This window comes from Heliangelus exortis, chromosome 3 (genome assembly GCF_036169615.1).
Source record: "Heliangelus exortis chromosome 3, bHelExo1.hap1, whole genome shotgun sequence".
Classification (NCBI taxonomy): domain Eukaryota; kingdom Metazoa; phylum Chordata; class Aves; order Apodiformes; family Trochilidae; genus Heliangelus; species Heliangelus exortis.
The window spans coordinates 64498019-64511379 of record NC_092424.1 but is presented as its reverse complement, the minus strand read 5'-3'; the positions used below and the strand labels follow the sequence as shown (position 1 = coordinate 64511379).

The 13361-nt window shown below is 33.4% G+C and overlaps 1 protein-coding gene across 4 annotated transcripts in view; it reads right to left on the bottom strand.

Moving 5' to 3' along the window:
• TBC1D32 (TBC1 domain family member 32) overlaps positions 1-13361 on the bottom strand; it is a 70342-nt gene that overhangs the window by 23242 nt on the left and 33739 nt on the right. For all 4 annotated transcript variants that reach the window (XM_071741048.1, XM_071741051.1, XM_071741050.1 and 1 more), the window contains 4 exons: positions 9446-9568; positions 8118-8226; positions 7217-7310; positions 243-368 (listed from right to left, as the gene is read on the bottom strand). In XM_071741048.1, coding sequence (XP_071597149.1) covers positions 243-368; positions 7217-7310; positions 8118-8226; positions 9446-9568 — 452 coding nt within the window. The remainder of the gene's footprint in view (positions 1-242; positions 369-7216; positions 7311-8117; positions 8227-9445; positions 9569-13361) is intronic.

The following is a 13361-nucleotide window of genomic DNA, read 5'->3' as shown; positions in this document are numbered from 1 at the left end:
AGTCCTCTTTTTCTATCAAACTTCACAGAAAACAGCCAACATAGGGATGAGATGTAAAGAGAGAACAAAAGGCATAGGTCTTGTCTTCTCAGGAAAATCCCATTAAAATAATTTTCATAATCAACATAAAATCATTGACTACTTTTATAGATTATGTAATCCTCAATTAAACTTTGAAAAACAGTTGCTTACTAGTGACCTTCTGTTTGCTTGCTTTGTTTAACTCAGTGAGCCATACTCACTTGTTCCACTAATGACATCTGGTCTGGCTTTCATGACTTTGCAGAACTGCTTTCTACAGATTTCTGTCCACCCAGTCTGCTTCTCTGGAGTTTTTATGAGTGATAATAGCTTGTCAAGATCTTTATCTGGAAGGAATGAAAAATTAGCGTTAGTCTGTAATGATTATGTTGTTACTTCTGTTTTTTTCTTTTAAACTGGTAAGTTGTTAGTTACAGAGTCCCACAGAGACAAGTAAATGCATTCAGAAACTGTAAACCAATTCACTGCAGAATGGCAAAGTCAGATGCAGCTGAGAGCCCTGTCATTGTCTGGTATTTCTGGATGATTTTGCTCCTTAGGAAAAAAAAGACCAAGTAAATATCCATTATTCTATGGCAATTAAACCGGAGAAGCAGTCCTAAAGCTGACAACTTTCTGTTTTATACAGAACAGAAATATTCATTCTACTTACTGTTGGGTTTTGAGCACTTAAGGTATTACTGAGATACCTTTTATAACTCTCCTAAAGTTATTACTCCCCTGTTCTAAAATGATAAGAATTGGAAAGACATTTTAGGGAAAGTAGCTACGTATTTCCATGTAATTTTGATACTCTGAGAATTTAAAATAGAAGAGACAGGCAGAGATCCCCCACTGAATATCAAAGGTTCAATAATAACACTGTGAGGTGGCAGAGCTGTTTTGTAGAACATGAAATGAAGCATAATACAACAACATAACTGTTCTACAAAAGTTCTGCTTCTTTCTGTAAGCAGGTTTCCTTCAGATGCTTCTACTTTGTCCATATATTATGGCATATATGTGTATGTCTTCAGATTGCCAGGTTGAGTACCCACTGAGTAAATTGTGCAAAGCTACATCCGGCTGCCCACACAACAAGACTTCTTACAATACCTTTGCTGATAATGTCCAGCAATTCCCAACGTTAGCACAAGGACTTAAAATTGGGACGAAAGACTACACTGAAAGTATACTTTTGTTGTTGATGAAATGTCACCTTGTAAGTTTTAATGTTTAGAAAACCCTTTTTTTAAACGAAGTTTTCTGAAGTATACTCAACATGCTTCAGCCCAGGGCCACAGGCTTTTTTTGCTGATGACAGAGGCATCAAGGATGTAATTAAGGCATTTTCTAAATTCTGGATACTTGACATTTTACCTGAGCACTATTAAAATACCGTATTTTGGTACAACTGTTATCTATGAGGCACAAATGTACCATATAATGCTTTTCGTTTTTATGTTTAGATTGCTTATCAAATACATTTGCAAAGCAGTTTAAAAAAAGACCTTTATAAAGAAGATTCCTTTTAAATGCAAAAACAGAATTTCAAAGAGTGCTCCTTTCTATTACTTTTACCTTGTTACTAAAAAAGCCTTTTCATTACAATAGGAAGACATGCCCTCAAAATTAAAAAATGCAATGAAAAAAGGACAGTACATATGTTCTCTTCTCCTTAGATAAAAGCGATTTCCCTCCTCCCCTTGATTTTCTACTAAGTCATAGGAAATTACACATACTTTATCAGTTTTCTGAAGTAAAACAATCACAGGCTGAGGCAGTAAATTTCACAACTAGCTGAGTGTCAGAGGTTTGGACTCAGAACCATAGCAACCAATGTAGCATGTTTAGCCATTCATGAAAATGTTGTCTTTCAACAAATATGATGCTTTTACTTAAAGCCTCAAGATTTTTTTCTTTAAATCTTCTGCAACCAAAATGTCTGCCTTGGAATTCACACTGAACAATGACTATTAGCAAGCTACCATACCCATGATGACAAAGCACACTAAATAATATATGCCTGGTAGCAATTAAAATAAAGCATACACATGCTTTGGCAAATCAAAAAGGAAATAATTTCTTCCTATATACAAGATTTGTTATGAAATGCTAACATATTAGGAAGGGTTAATTGTTAGGGAGGGTTAACTGTTCAAATTCTGCTTTTCTGAAGGAAGGGCAGATTTTGAGTTCAAATACCAAATAATTTTATGAAGTAATTTTGTGTAAGAGAAAACTGATCAAACACAGTTTTCTAAAAGAAAATCCTGACAACATAAAACGAAAACAATCAATTGGACTGTCTGTCCTCAGGCAACATGGTTCCCAGAGTACTTCCTGCTTCTATGAAATATTTTATAGTCAACTTCAGGAGAAAAATAAAGGTGGCATCTGCAATAAGGTAAATGCACATGCACTCACTCCAGCTGGGTGTAATCTCTTTGCAGTTCCCATTATTATAAGAGGATTGTAGCCCATACTACTACTAGTAACTATTCACTAAGTTGATAAAGGTTCTTCATACCTTGCAAACTTTCCTTTGTTCTGTTCATATATTTTGGAAAAAAACCACAACGCTACACCACAGAAGTGAATTCTGTCATGGAAAGAGATTTCTGATTCAAGTTTCAACAATTGTTTTAGCCAGCTTATATCTCTTTTCCAGTAAAACTTAGTAGTATTTGTTTCTGGAAACAATTTTCAAATTATCTCATTCTTTTAAGATGATTAGAACAGTTTCAAAAGAACTATGATACTTCATCAAGTTTATTTTAAGCTGGTCTAAAGACCTTAATGATTTATAATCAGGAAGTTGCATCTCTGTCACTGCAATTTATTATACGATACACAAAATTTTTAAAAAGCTGATTATAGCAACTTAATTATAATTAATAATTATTCCAAATTAATTCACATTAAAACCCTTTATCATCCTCAAATACCTAAATCCTCAGTTTCTATCTTTACAAATAACATGCACTGATGCTTCAAACAGCTTATGTGAGTATGAAAATGTGTGAAGGATTTACTCTCAATAGTATTATCAGAAGGATTTCTAGTTCGTTCTTTGACCTTTGCTGCTATTAATGTAACAGGTGAAGGCTGAAGAAAATCTTAGAACTGCACAGCAACACTCTTATACAAGTTAAATAGCTATTTTGCTTCCTAAATGATTGCAGTAATTCAGTTTGGCAGATGAGGATTGGCAGAGACTACAAGCTGAGATTTAATCAGTCAAATTTACTACACAGAGACAAGGGTGAAAATTTGATTCCTTTGAAAGTAATAAAGTACTAAAAAAAATCCTCAATAATTTCAAAAAAGTAAGACTTCAAGACTACAGCATATCCATCTCTGCTGCCTCCTTCCTACATTATGTATTTGATGCCTATTTTATTTTGCTGTTTGTCTCTCTAATATTCTCACTTTCCTACAGATTTTACAAAATTAAATACTTATTTTGTGATTGCTGAAATGTGCACATTCTATTATCCAGCAGCATCAATGAATCCAAAATTATACTGTTTAGGCATGTAACCTTTTAAAAGGTTAATTTATGATCCCAAAATAGCATAAGGAGATAAAGATTACAGTACTACAGTCTTCTCTGGAATTTTGCTAAAGACCATGGACCACTCTATTTGTCTTCAGGTTCCTCTGGGAAGGAAATCTTTAACAAAAAAGGAACTTAAGTAATTTCAAATATGTACCAAGTATGACTAGCATAGATATATGTATGCAAGTCTGCAAAAAGTCTAGAGAAACAAAATCCAAGAGTAAATATTGTCGCTAAAATGTGAACTACCTACTTTTCACAACTGCCACGTCAAAACTTAATCTCCATTTTGGTCACCATCAGTATTCAGAGACAGGAAAGCAAACCAAAAATGAGAGCTTGCTTTCATACGACCAACTGATTGGTTTTTTTCCCAGTTGAAGGTGATAGAAGAATTTGGATCCTCAGAGAGTCAGAGGAATTTTCAACCTCCAGCTACCAGGAAACAAGCTTAAGATCCATGCAGCCAAGATACTACAGCATAACCACGATACACAGATTACATACTGTAACTGGTATCATATTGTGGCAATACACAGTATCTACTTTTTTTCCAGCTAAACCATTTGCTTTTCTCAACAACTTGTCATGAAGCATAGACTATCACTTCCTCCACCAGGTCATCACAGTACAAATAGAAGAACCCTGGGTGATTTTCTAAATGAAAATTGCTTCCAAAAATCTCATGATAACAAATAAATGCCAGCTTACTTTCACAAGTTAGTAGGCAACCATCACTTGTCCAACACTACCACCATGTAGTTGAACTCCAAGTACCACACAGTCCTGGGCCACGCATATTTCTTTTTACTATGGGTGATCTATCACACTATCACTAGAGGCATTCTAAACACATGCCAATGCCAAAAGAGAGAAGTCTTGCTCTTCTTTCTTCTTTTTTCTGGTACATCACAAAATGGTTTCTTTCCTTATTCTAGATTAATGACATGAATGCTTTTTTTTCTGGAAGAAATGCCAGAACTACTGAAAAAGGCGAAGGACAAGTGAGGGAGCAGAGTATTAGTAACAGTGACAAAAAAAAAAAAAAACAAACCCAACCAACCAAACTAACAAAAAAACCAAAAAACCCAAGCAAACAAACAAATAAGCAAAAAAAAGTAAAAAGCTATAGAAAGAGAAGTGAGGAAGGAAATGAGTAAGACCTTCCTCTTCTGATGATAATGAGCTTTTAATTATACTTAGTCATAACAAGAAAACATGCCCTAGAAGTGTTGTTGAAGAGAAGTTTATGTCAGCTTAATTGATCTGCTGCATTTCTGCCTTCTTCACAATATGTGGTTATATTTTGCTATCCTATCCTTATGGGATATCACTTGAAGTGATAGCTCTTCATTGCTTTTTCATTTGTCACCTTGTCAAAAAAAAAAACCCCAAACATAGAAAGTTTAAAAAAAATTACAAAAGAGAGACTCTGCTAGTTTCTAGCTGATACAAAAAATTACATGGCTAAAAGGAAAGTTAATTGAAAGGAAAAAAAAAAAGCAAACTGCAAAACAGAAACATGGCAGCATGTTCCCATTCAAATTACACCATAAAGCAAAGAACTCGGCACAGTGGATGAGATAAAACATCAAAAGACTTTAACAAAATTATTACAGAAGGTTTTTGGTAGCAATTTTGAACTGTATGAGTCAGGAAGAGAGTAATTAATGAATGATGAGCTGTCTATGTAAATGGGAATGCTGAGCAGTGAATGCATTTTGCAGGACAATTACAGACACTATTTTTCAGTCAGACTTATCACCAACTGTCACAACCAAAGAGCTAGAAAAGGAAAGCAGATCTTCTGTGCAAATAGAAGAGTGAAAATTACAGTTTATTAAAGTTCTAAAAAGTTTAACTTTTAATAACCTACAGTGTAGTTAAAATTCCAAGTAAATAACCCATTCTTTTAATAGTTGAACACTGAATAACAAAGGACTACACCACCCTTTCATCACCATTAAACAGTTCTTCCTCAATTTATCTTACTTAAATAACACCTGAACAATTGGGAAAAAAAAGAAAAGCAATGGGGTATCTTGCTGCAGTATAAGCAGGGGGAAATTGTGTAACTAATTTCCACATTTAAATACCGATCCTTGTAGATTATTTGAAGCTTTGCCATAAATTATTTTTGACAGAAGTGAATCATTGATATATGGCTATCCAATAGTTTTCCAACTATAAACATTGTCTGAAGTAATTAATGCATCTTAATAGACAAGTTTATTTTTCCATATAACCTTCCTACAGACACATACACCATTCCAAATAGATGAATAGTATTTTTTTCAAATGAGAACTGAAATTCAACTTTTCCATGGGTTTTTTTTCTTTTTTTTCATGCAGCAAATACAAAACATTTTGTTTCACTAGTAAAAAGAGTGTTCTGTTAATTTTTCAGTTATATATATAACTTCAGTTACCTTTAATATCAAAAATGCCATTTCAAGGAAAAAATATTTCAATACTCTACCAAACACACTTACAAACTTTGAAATTTAATTTCAGTAAATTTACTGTTAGTCAATAAGTTCTTCCCTCGCATTCCTAGCTTTTTTTTCATCCACAAAAGTGACAACTACAATCTTCGTTCCATTATTCCATTTGCTCATGATGAGCAACAGAACTGCTCTGAATGAGAGATCAGAGAGGCTCTGACGGATACAATAAAATATGCTTTTCCAATCCAAGAGCAATACTACCTGCCTCCTTGAAAAAAATATTTAAAAGAATTGGGAACCCACTTTAAGGTGATTTGATTGCTGTCTTATGAAAACTGCCTTCAGAAGCCTGAACAGTATTACCAGAGTTAAGATAAAAAAAACTCCGCTAATAACTAAATGGTCTTTCCTCTTGCCAAAGAATAGAATTGCTTTTTTTATAAAAATATAGGGTCTTTTTAATATTTATGAGTAGACTATTATATATTCCACAGTTAATGCAGAATTTCTATCACTTTTGAAAATCTGTATCTGCTAAGGAAACTCACACTTTCTAATAGGTACCCATCAAGTATACAGCAAACATGAACAAATACAAAGAATGATATATTTATCATGGATCATTTATCATATTCTTTTGCATTGCCTGTGCAAACTGAAACCTTAAAACAATTTCTCTGTATGAATTAAACTGCTTTGCCTTGATCTTCACAGGATTCTTGAGTCTGCCCACATTACATACAAATTGATGTTCAGTGGGGAAACCAACTATCCTAAACGCTGCCTATTTCACACACCACCAAGCTCTGTAAACACAGGGATCTGAATCTGGAAAACAGCATACAAAAATGTGTAGCTTAACCATACTGCCTTGCTTCACTAACTGGAGAGATGATATAAATACATCTCATGAGTCACCCACCTGACACAAGCCAAAAGGTTAATCTTGAAGTTTGCATAAGAATTAGATTACTAAACAGAGCTTCCCAGATTGACAGTTGCATAAAACCAGACAAGCAAAACCAAACGAACTTATTTAGCTACAAATGCAGCCAACAAGGAAATATCCTGGAATATTTATAAGATTATAATCTTGGGGATGGGAAGGGGAGGGTGAAGAGGATGATAAAACAAAAGACGAACAGAGACGTTTGTTTGACACCGACTCTGCTTGTTTTCCATGTACCTTGTCTGAATTCAGTTTTCCTAGGAATTTCTGCAAGATAGCACTTTGGCAAAGGGAATGATGAAAACATAGGCCAAGGATATGGATCACTGCCCTAGAAACAAGACCAGAAAGAAATTAATTTTGTCAATTACACAGGTAAAGCTAAAAGGATTATTTTCTATGCCGGTGATAAAATTTGCAATGAGATGCTCTATAACTAAGAAAAAATAATAAAAATTAAAGGATACCAAAAAGAATTTGAGGCAGATTTTTTTTCTAGTATGTACCACTCAGAGTTTCAATCTACAGTTCTTTCTGTCGACCAAAAATGAAATTGTGATTTTTATAAAAATAAAAAACATCACAAAATTTATTTCCAATTTTATACATTGATCTCTCTGTCTTTGCTGTGCTGACAGTTATCTACTTGTCATCTTCATGAGACTGACAGGTAGTAAGAAGCAGAACAGCTAGGGAGCTTCTTAACAAACACTGCATTGATTCAATGAAACCTCCAGGTATCAGAAACTGCAGATGAAAATGCTAGCACAGAAAAAATATCACATACAAGCAAGATATTACAAATGTAAAGCTAATAAAAAACCATGGGGTTATACGAGTAAAAAAATGATGAAATGCACTCACATTTTTATCAGCAAAAGTAACATTAAAATAGAGCAATATAAACATTTCATCTGAATCTGATATGTCCTGGGCACATGCACATTTCCCAAATGGTGGGGAAAATCTATTTTTTTCACTGTATAGCTTCTTAAAATTTAATCCCTTTATAAAGGTAAAGGTGGACTGGTACTTCTTAATGCTAAAGTATTTCCACATGCTGAATGATCCCCAAAATTGTTCAACTAATGAACAAAGGAGTTATGGAAGCAGAAACTGTTAAACTTTAAATTCTAACCTTATCTAGTCCTCTCAAAGGCAAAATCCTTTCCTGTGGTCCTCCAATCAGATTTATCCTTACAAGAACATGGTTTCTCTCCACTGATAGACCATCGATTATAATATCTCTGGAGAAACAAACAAACAAAAACTAAACAACTCCAAGAATCAGAACCACTTTGATTAACTGACTGTTTAATTCAGAAAACTTTAATAAGCAAGGATACCTTAAGAGATAAACCAGACTTAAAACACAACCTGGACAAAGACATAAATAAATAAACTGAAACACAAAGTACTTTGAGATGTCTGCAACCATTATCCTAACTTCCTACTTTCCTACTTACTGATTGAAAACATCTGAGCAACTACGGGACATAAAACAGTGGAATACTTTGTAAACTTTGTTATGTTCACGTGCCCAGTAATTAGGGCAACCACAGCTGAAAGACCAAAATTTGCTCCTTATTTGGCCCACCAGAAAATTCACATGGTTAAAAATAAACAGTTATTTTTACATAACAACACACAGCTGTCTGAAGTCACTGTATAGCCCAAGGTACAAAATTTAAAAAAAAAAAAAAAAAAAAAAAAATCTGCTTTTATAAATTGTTTCTTACAACCTTTTCCTAATAAGAAATTAGTAGGTTGCATCCTCAAATGGCATTTAACCATTGCCTATATCTGCTGAGTTTTCACCCATACTGTTAGATTTACACTCTGTACTGGTCCCATATAGCAAACAATAAGAGGAAAGTTCTCAAAATTCAGCATACTGAGAGAAAGACAAAGCGTCTGTGACTGAGTTACTGTCTACTTCTGTCCCATAATAAACTTTTCCTTTTGAAAGGATATATTGTGCAATTTTATTCAGAAAAGTTACAGAAGCTGGAGAGTCAACTAAGTCATATTTTTAAAAAAACAAAACAAAAAATCAAAGTACTGATGGTGCCATTAATTCATAAACATTTTAAAATATCTTAAATATATTATTTACATAACATTGAAAAATAACATAAAATAGAAATAAAAAGACATATTTAGATCACACATTTTACACCCTTTTTTAAAAAAATTAAAAAATAACTTAAGAGTACCAGAAATAAAAATAGGAAAAATAGGGTATTTTTGGCAGTTCACACTTTTGAGGTAGACATGTGAGAAAAAGCAAGGCCTGTGTCTATTCATACTTTAAGATTTATGACAAATCTGCATGTACTTATGACAAATCTGCACTCTGACTTGAGTGGAGCATTTGTATGTTTGAAGTGACTAAGGTATTCAGGTATTTCTTCCGAGGAGATACATTTGATAGTTAAAACAATATTAACATCAGTCACTTCTTACCCTGGCCCTTCTGAAGTTTCTGTGACATTTTCCTTCTGAGCTGTTAGTAAAACTTGTGACACCTTATACTGAGTCTCCAAAAGTAAGAGGGTATTGAGGTCACAGCACAGCACATTTAGCAACCTGGAGATGGACACATTGAAATGATAGCACATCAGTCAGGAATCCAATAATGGAGAGTAAGACAAAGGTGAACATATTTATGAGCTCTCAAAATGGGAAGAAAAAAAAAAAATTAACCCCAACAACTTGAAGTCTGAAAAAAACCCAGACAGAACTAGGTCAGAAACACTTCTATCCCTTTTAGGCACTCATGTGGCACAGCCTTGAGCAAATAGGGAATGGTTCCCAACAGATTTTTTCATGTGCAATCAAAACTCAAGAGGAAATACAGGTAAAGTCAGTCTGGTTATGAGTTTATATCACAGAACAACAAAAGTGGCACAGGTTTAATAAGATATCCCATGTGAAATGTGAAGAAATTAAACAATAATAGGACTGGTAAGGCAACTCTGATTGTCTGAAATGGCAGGAAAGAATGGAGATAAAATTTTTTTTTTTCCTTTAGAAAACAGGCTTTTAAGCACTTCTGTACAAACACATTTAACATTGTCCAGAAACAATAAAAGATTTAACATATAATTAAACCAGAAAAACCTAGTGTAGTTTATTTAGTTATTTATTTATTTCAGAGAAACACAAATAATGGTAAATGAATTTAATAATCACAAGAACACATGACAGAACATTACATACAATTGTCTTTTATAACTTCAGGCCAAATTAACCCTGAAAGTACTCCATTATGTGTTATATAAATCTGGCAGAGGTCAGTCTAAATCATATTACTTCGTGTTGTTGTTGTTATTCAAACTACTCTATTCACTCAAGCATGGCAAAAGAATAATTTAATTGCAAATTTCCTGGCCCTGGAAAATAATATGACTGAACACTCTTATTGCATTTTTTATTTTTTCTTATTATCACATTCATACGACACAACATAGATTAAGTCTGATGAGAATTATATTTTGTGTTCACATAAGATTTGATATGAACTAGAGAATATGTATTGTTTCAAATCTAGTCTGTTAGTCAACATTAACATATTAACTAGTATAATACTAACATGCTAACTAATAGTTGTGTAGCCAAACTGACTATCTCCTTGATTTTGGTAAGTGGAATCATACGACTTCTTTAATTATGGCAGAACAGAAGGTCCTTCATGGGATATAAAACAGCTAGCAAATAATTCTAGCTGCTAAAAAAAAAAAAACCTTATTATTTTTTATGTTGCATCTCTAAATCTGTTCAACTGAAAATAATATAATTAAACCACCTATGAATTTTCCAAGTTGCTGAAATCACCCATTATGAGGATAGTTTATTATAATGTTTTTCAATTAGTTCCTTTTAAGACCACAAAATAATATGACTTTGGTTGGAATCAATATTAAAAATGTACCTAGGCAAAAAACTGTTCCAGTTAGAATATCTTTGCAGTAGCAGGACCTCGTTCTTGCTGAAGTGACATAATCTTATCACAGGATCTCCTGTTCTCATTTTATTAAGTATAAATTACCTGAAATGAATAAAACTATAATAATAATATATATATAAACCTATAATAAACCTATATAAATATATAAACCTATAAGAAACATATAATTGAAGTCACTTTACAGCTACAGGATGTGGAAGCATGCTGACATTATCCTGTTGCAAGTCCCCACCACTACTAATGTAGACTCTGTCCTCTTTTAACTTTGGATTATTAAACAGTGGTCAAAGATTCACAGGACGTGTATGCTCCAGTGTTGACAACTGCAGAAGTCTTTTCCCTCAAACACATTCAGCATTCCTTCCACTTGGAAGGAAGAGATTTGTTTGCAAAGAACTGTCTATCACTAAACAGAAACTAGGTAAATAGAAAACACACTTAAAATAACATAAAATGCATCTCTTACTGCTTTTGTAAACCATCAGACATAGATACATTATTATAATCTTCTGCAGCCATTCAGCAAGTAAGAAAATGAGTAGTACAAGAAAAAAAAAATTCACCAGGATATTTTAAATGACAAAATATTTACCATACATATCTGAAAATAATAAGCCAATATTCTGCAGCAGTCTTCTCTGTAGCTCTACAATCCCCGGGCTGATATTGATGAACATGTGACTTAGAGTAGTATTTACAATTTTCTGTAATTTCATAGCAACAGAAATGTTTTTAAAAGATTCATGCAGAGCACTGTAATAAATACTCTTTTTCAGCCTTACCTTACACAGGCCTAAAATAAATCTATTTTTTATTGCTGTTCAAATTATGACTCTACAAAATAGGTTACCTTCAGATACCTTGTCGAGGAACAAGAACAGCACATTGTTCAAGAATTTGTCTTTAAAGTTACACAGCCCCAAGTTGCTTAGCTGAATGAAAAGTATTTTACTCTCACAGTTTTCCAACTATTTTCTTGCAGAGCGACAAACTCTTGAACAATCTGCTGCCCTGGCTGCTTGACACCCACTAGTGTGAGGTGTTTCACTGAACAAGCATGAGGCTAATAAAGATTCTTCTGGTTCTGAATGTACATACAACAGACCTTTTGATCTTACAATATTTATGAGTCTGATTGACTTACAGCCAAAATAAGGCACTGGGGGGCTTAGGGGAGAGGGTAGGAAACAAAAAAAAAAAATGATAGTGGCATATGTGTGTAAGATCCATATACGAAGAATGAAAAGGGTTTTTTTCCTCTTTATTCAGATGCCTATTAATGCCATATTATCAATATTAGCATAGAGAAAAAAAGAGGAAAAAAAATTGAAAAAAAAAAATCAGGAACAGTATGTTATGGATTTACTTTGTTAAATGAAGGGAATATTTTGAAAGCGAACTCTGATCCCCTCCCACTGCCAACAGTCTATGCCTGTTCCCAGTAATGTATTTTTCCTGTTGTTTTTAAGCAAGCCAGCACTACTGAGTATCTTTGAATTTATTTTGGAGTACTGATACTTTTGGGGAAAAGAGTTTGATTATCGAAGGTAAAAAATTGGTATTTTTTACAGTCTTTAATCCAGTTAACAATACAGTGTCACTAACATTCACAGAAAACTCAGAGAGAACAGCAATATATAAACACTAGAATAATGCTTTAGGCAGAGACTGTGAAAATATAATATATGCATATATTTTCTTGACAGTTTGTAAAGCTTCACAACTCATAGATGAATTCACTGTACTGAAATACAGATATATGGCCATGATGCCATATAACTCATCAGTCTGGAAGAAAAAGTATTTAACTGCTGTTTACGTAATTCCTTTGTTTATATAAGTTATAGAGATTCAGTGGGATTGGCCTTAAGAGAGAGAGGTGGTTAAGACCTCCAGTGTCAAACTTTATGAAATCTTGTCTTTCTCACAGCCATTAAATTGTATGATATCAGGTACACTTGTATTGGAGACATAAAGATAATCATTAAATTTATTAAAATTTTCTGTCTTTAGTATGCTAATTTTTACTTTGATTATTGCTGTGAATTCCTTTTCTCTAGGATTTGTGGTCTCATTGTAATTTAAATTCAGAATACTTTTAAATAGAAAGACTTGAGAACTTTTGCATTAGTTCCTATACACACAGATTTTCAGCCTGTACAGGAGTGCCTGATACAGCCTTCAGTGTTATTTTACCAACCAGTATTGGCCAACTGATAGAATTTCTGCTTATAAATAAGTACAAATCTGCTTTGAAGTGGAACATTGAAGTGGAAGTTTTAAAATCAGTGGGAAACTGTCTATATACTTCCACTTTTCTCATCTCCAATGTCCTTCCTAAAGTTTCCCCTTAATAATTAATAATGTTTGTTTAAAAAAAGAAGTCTAAGAGGCATCCTTGCCTATGGCAGG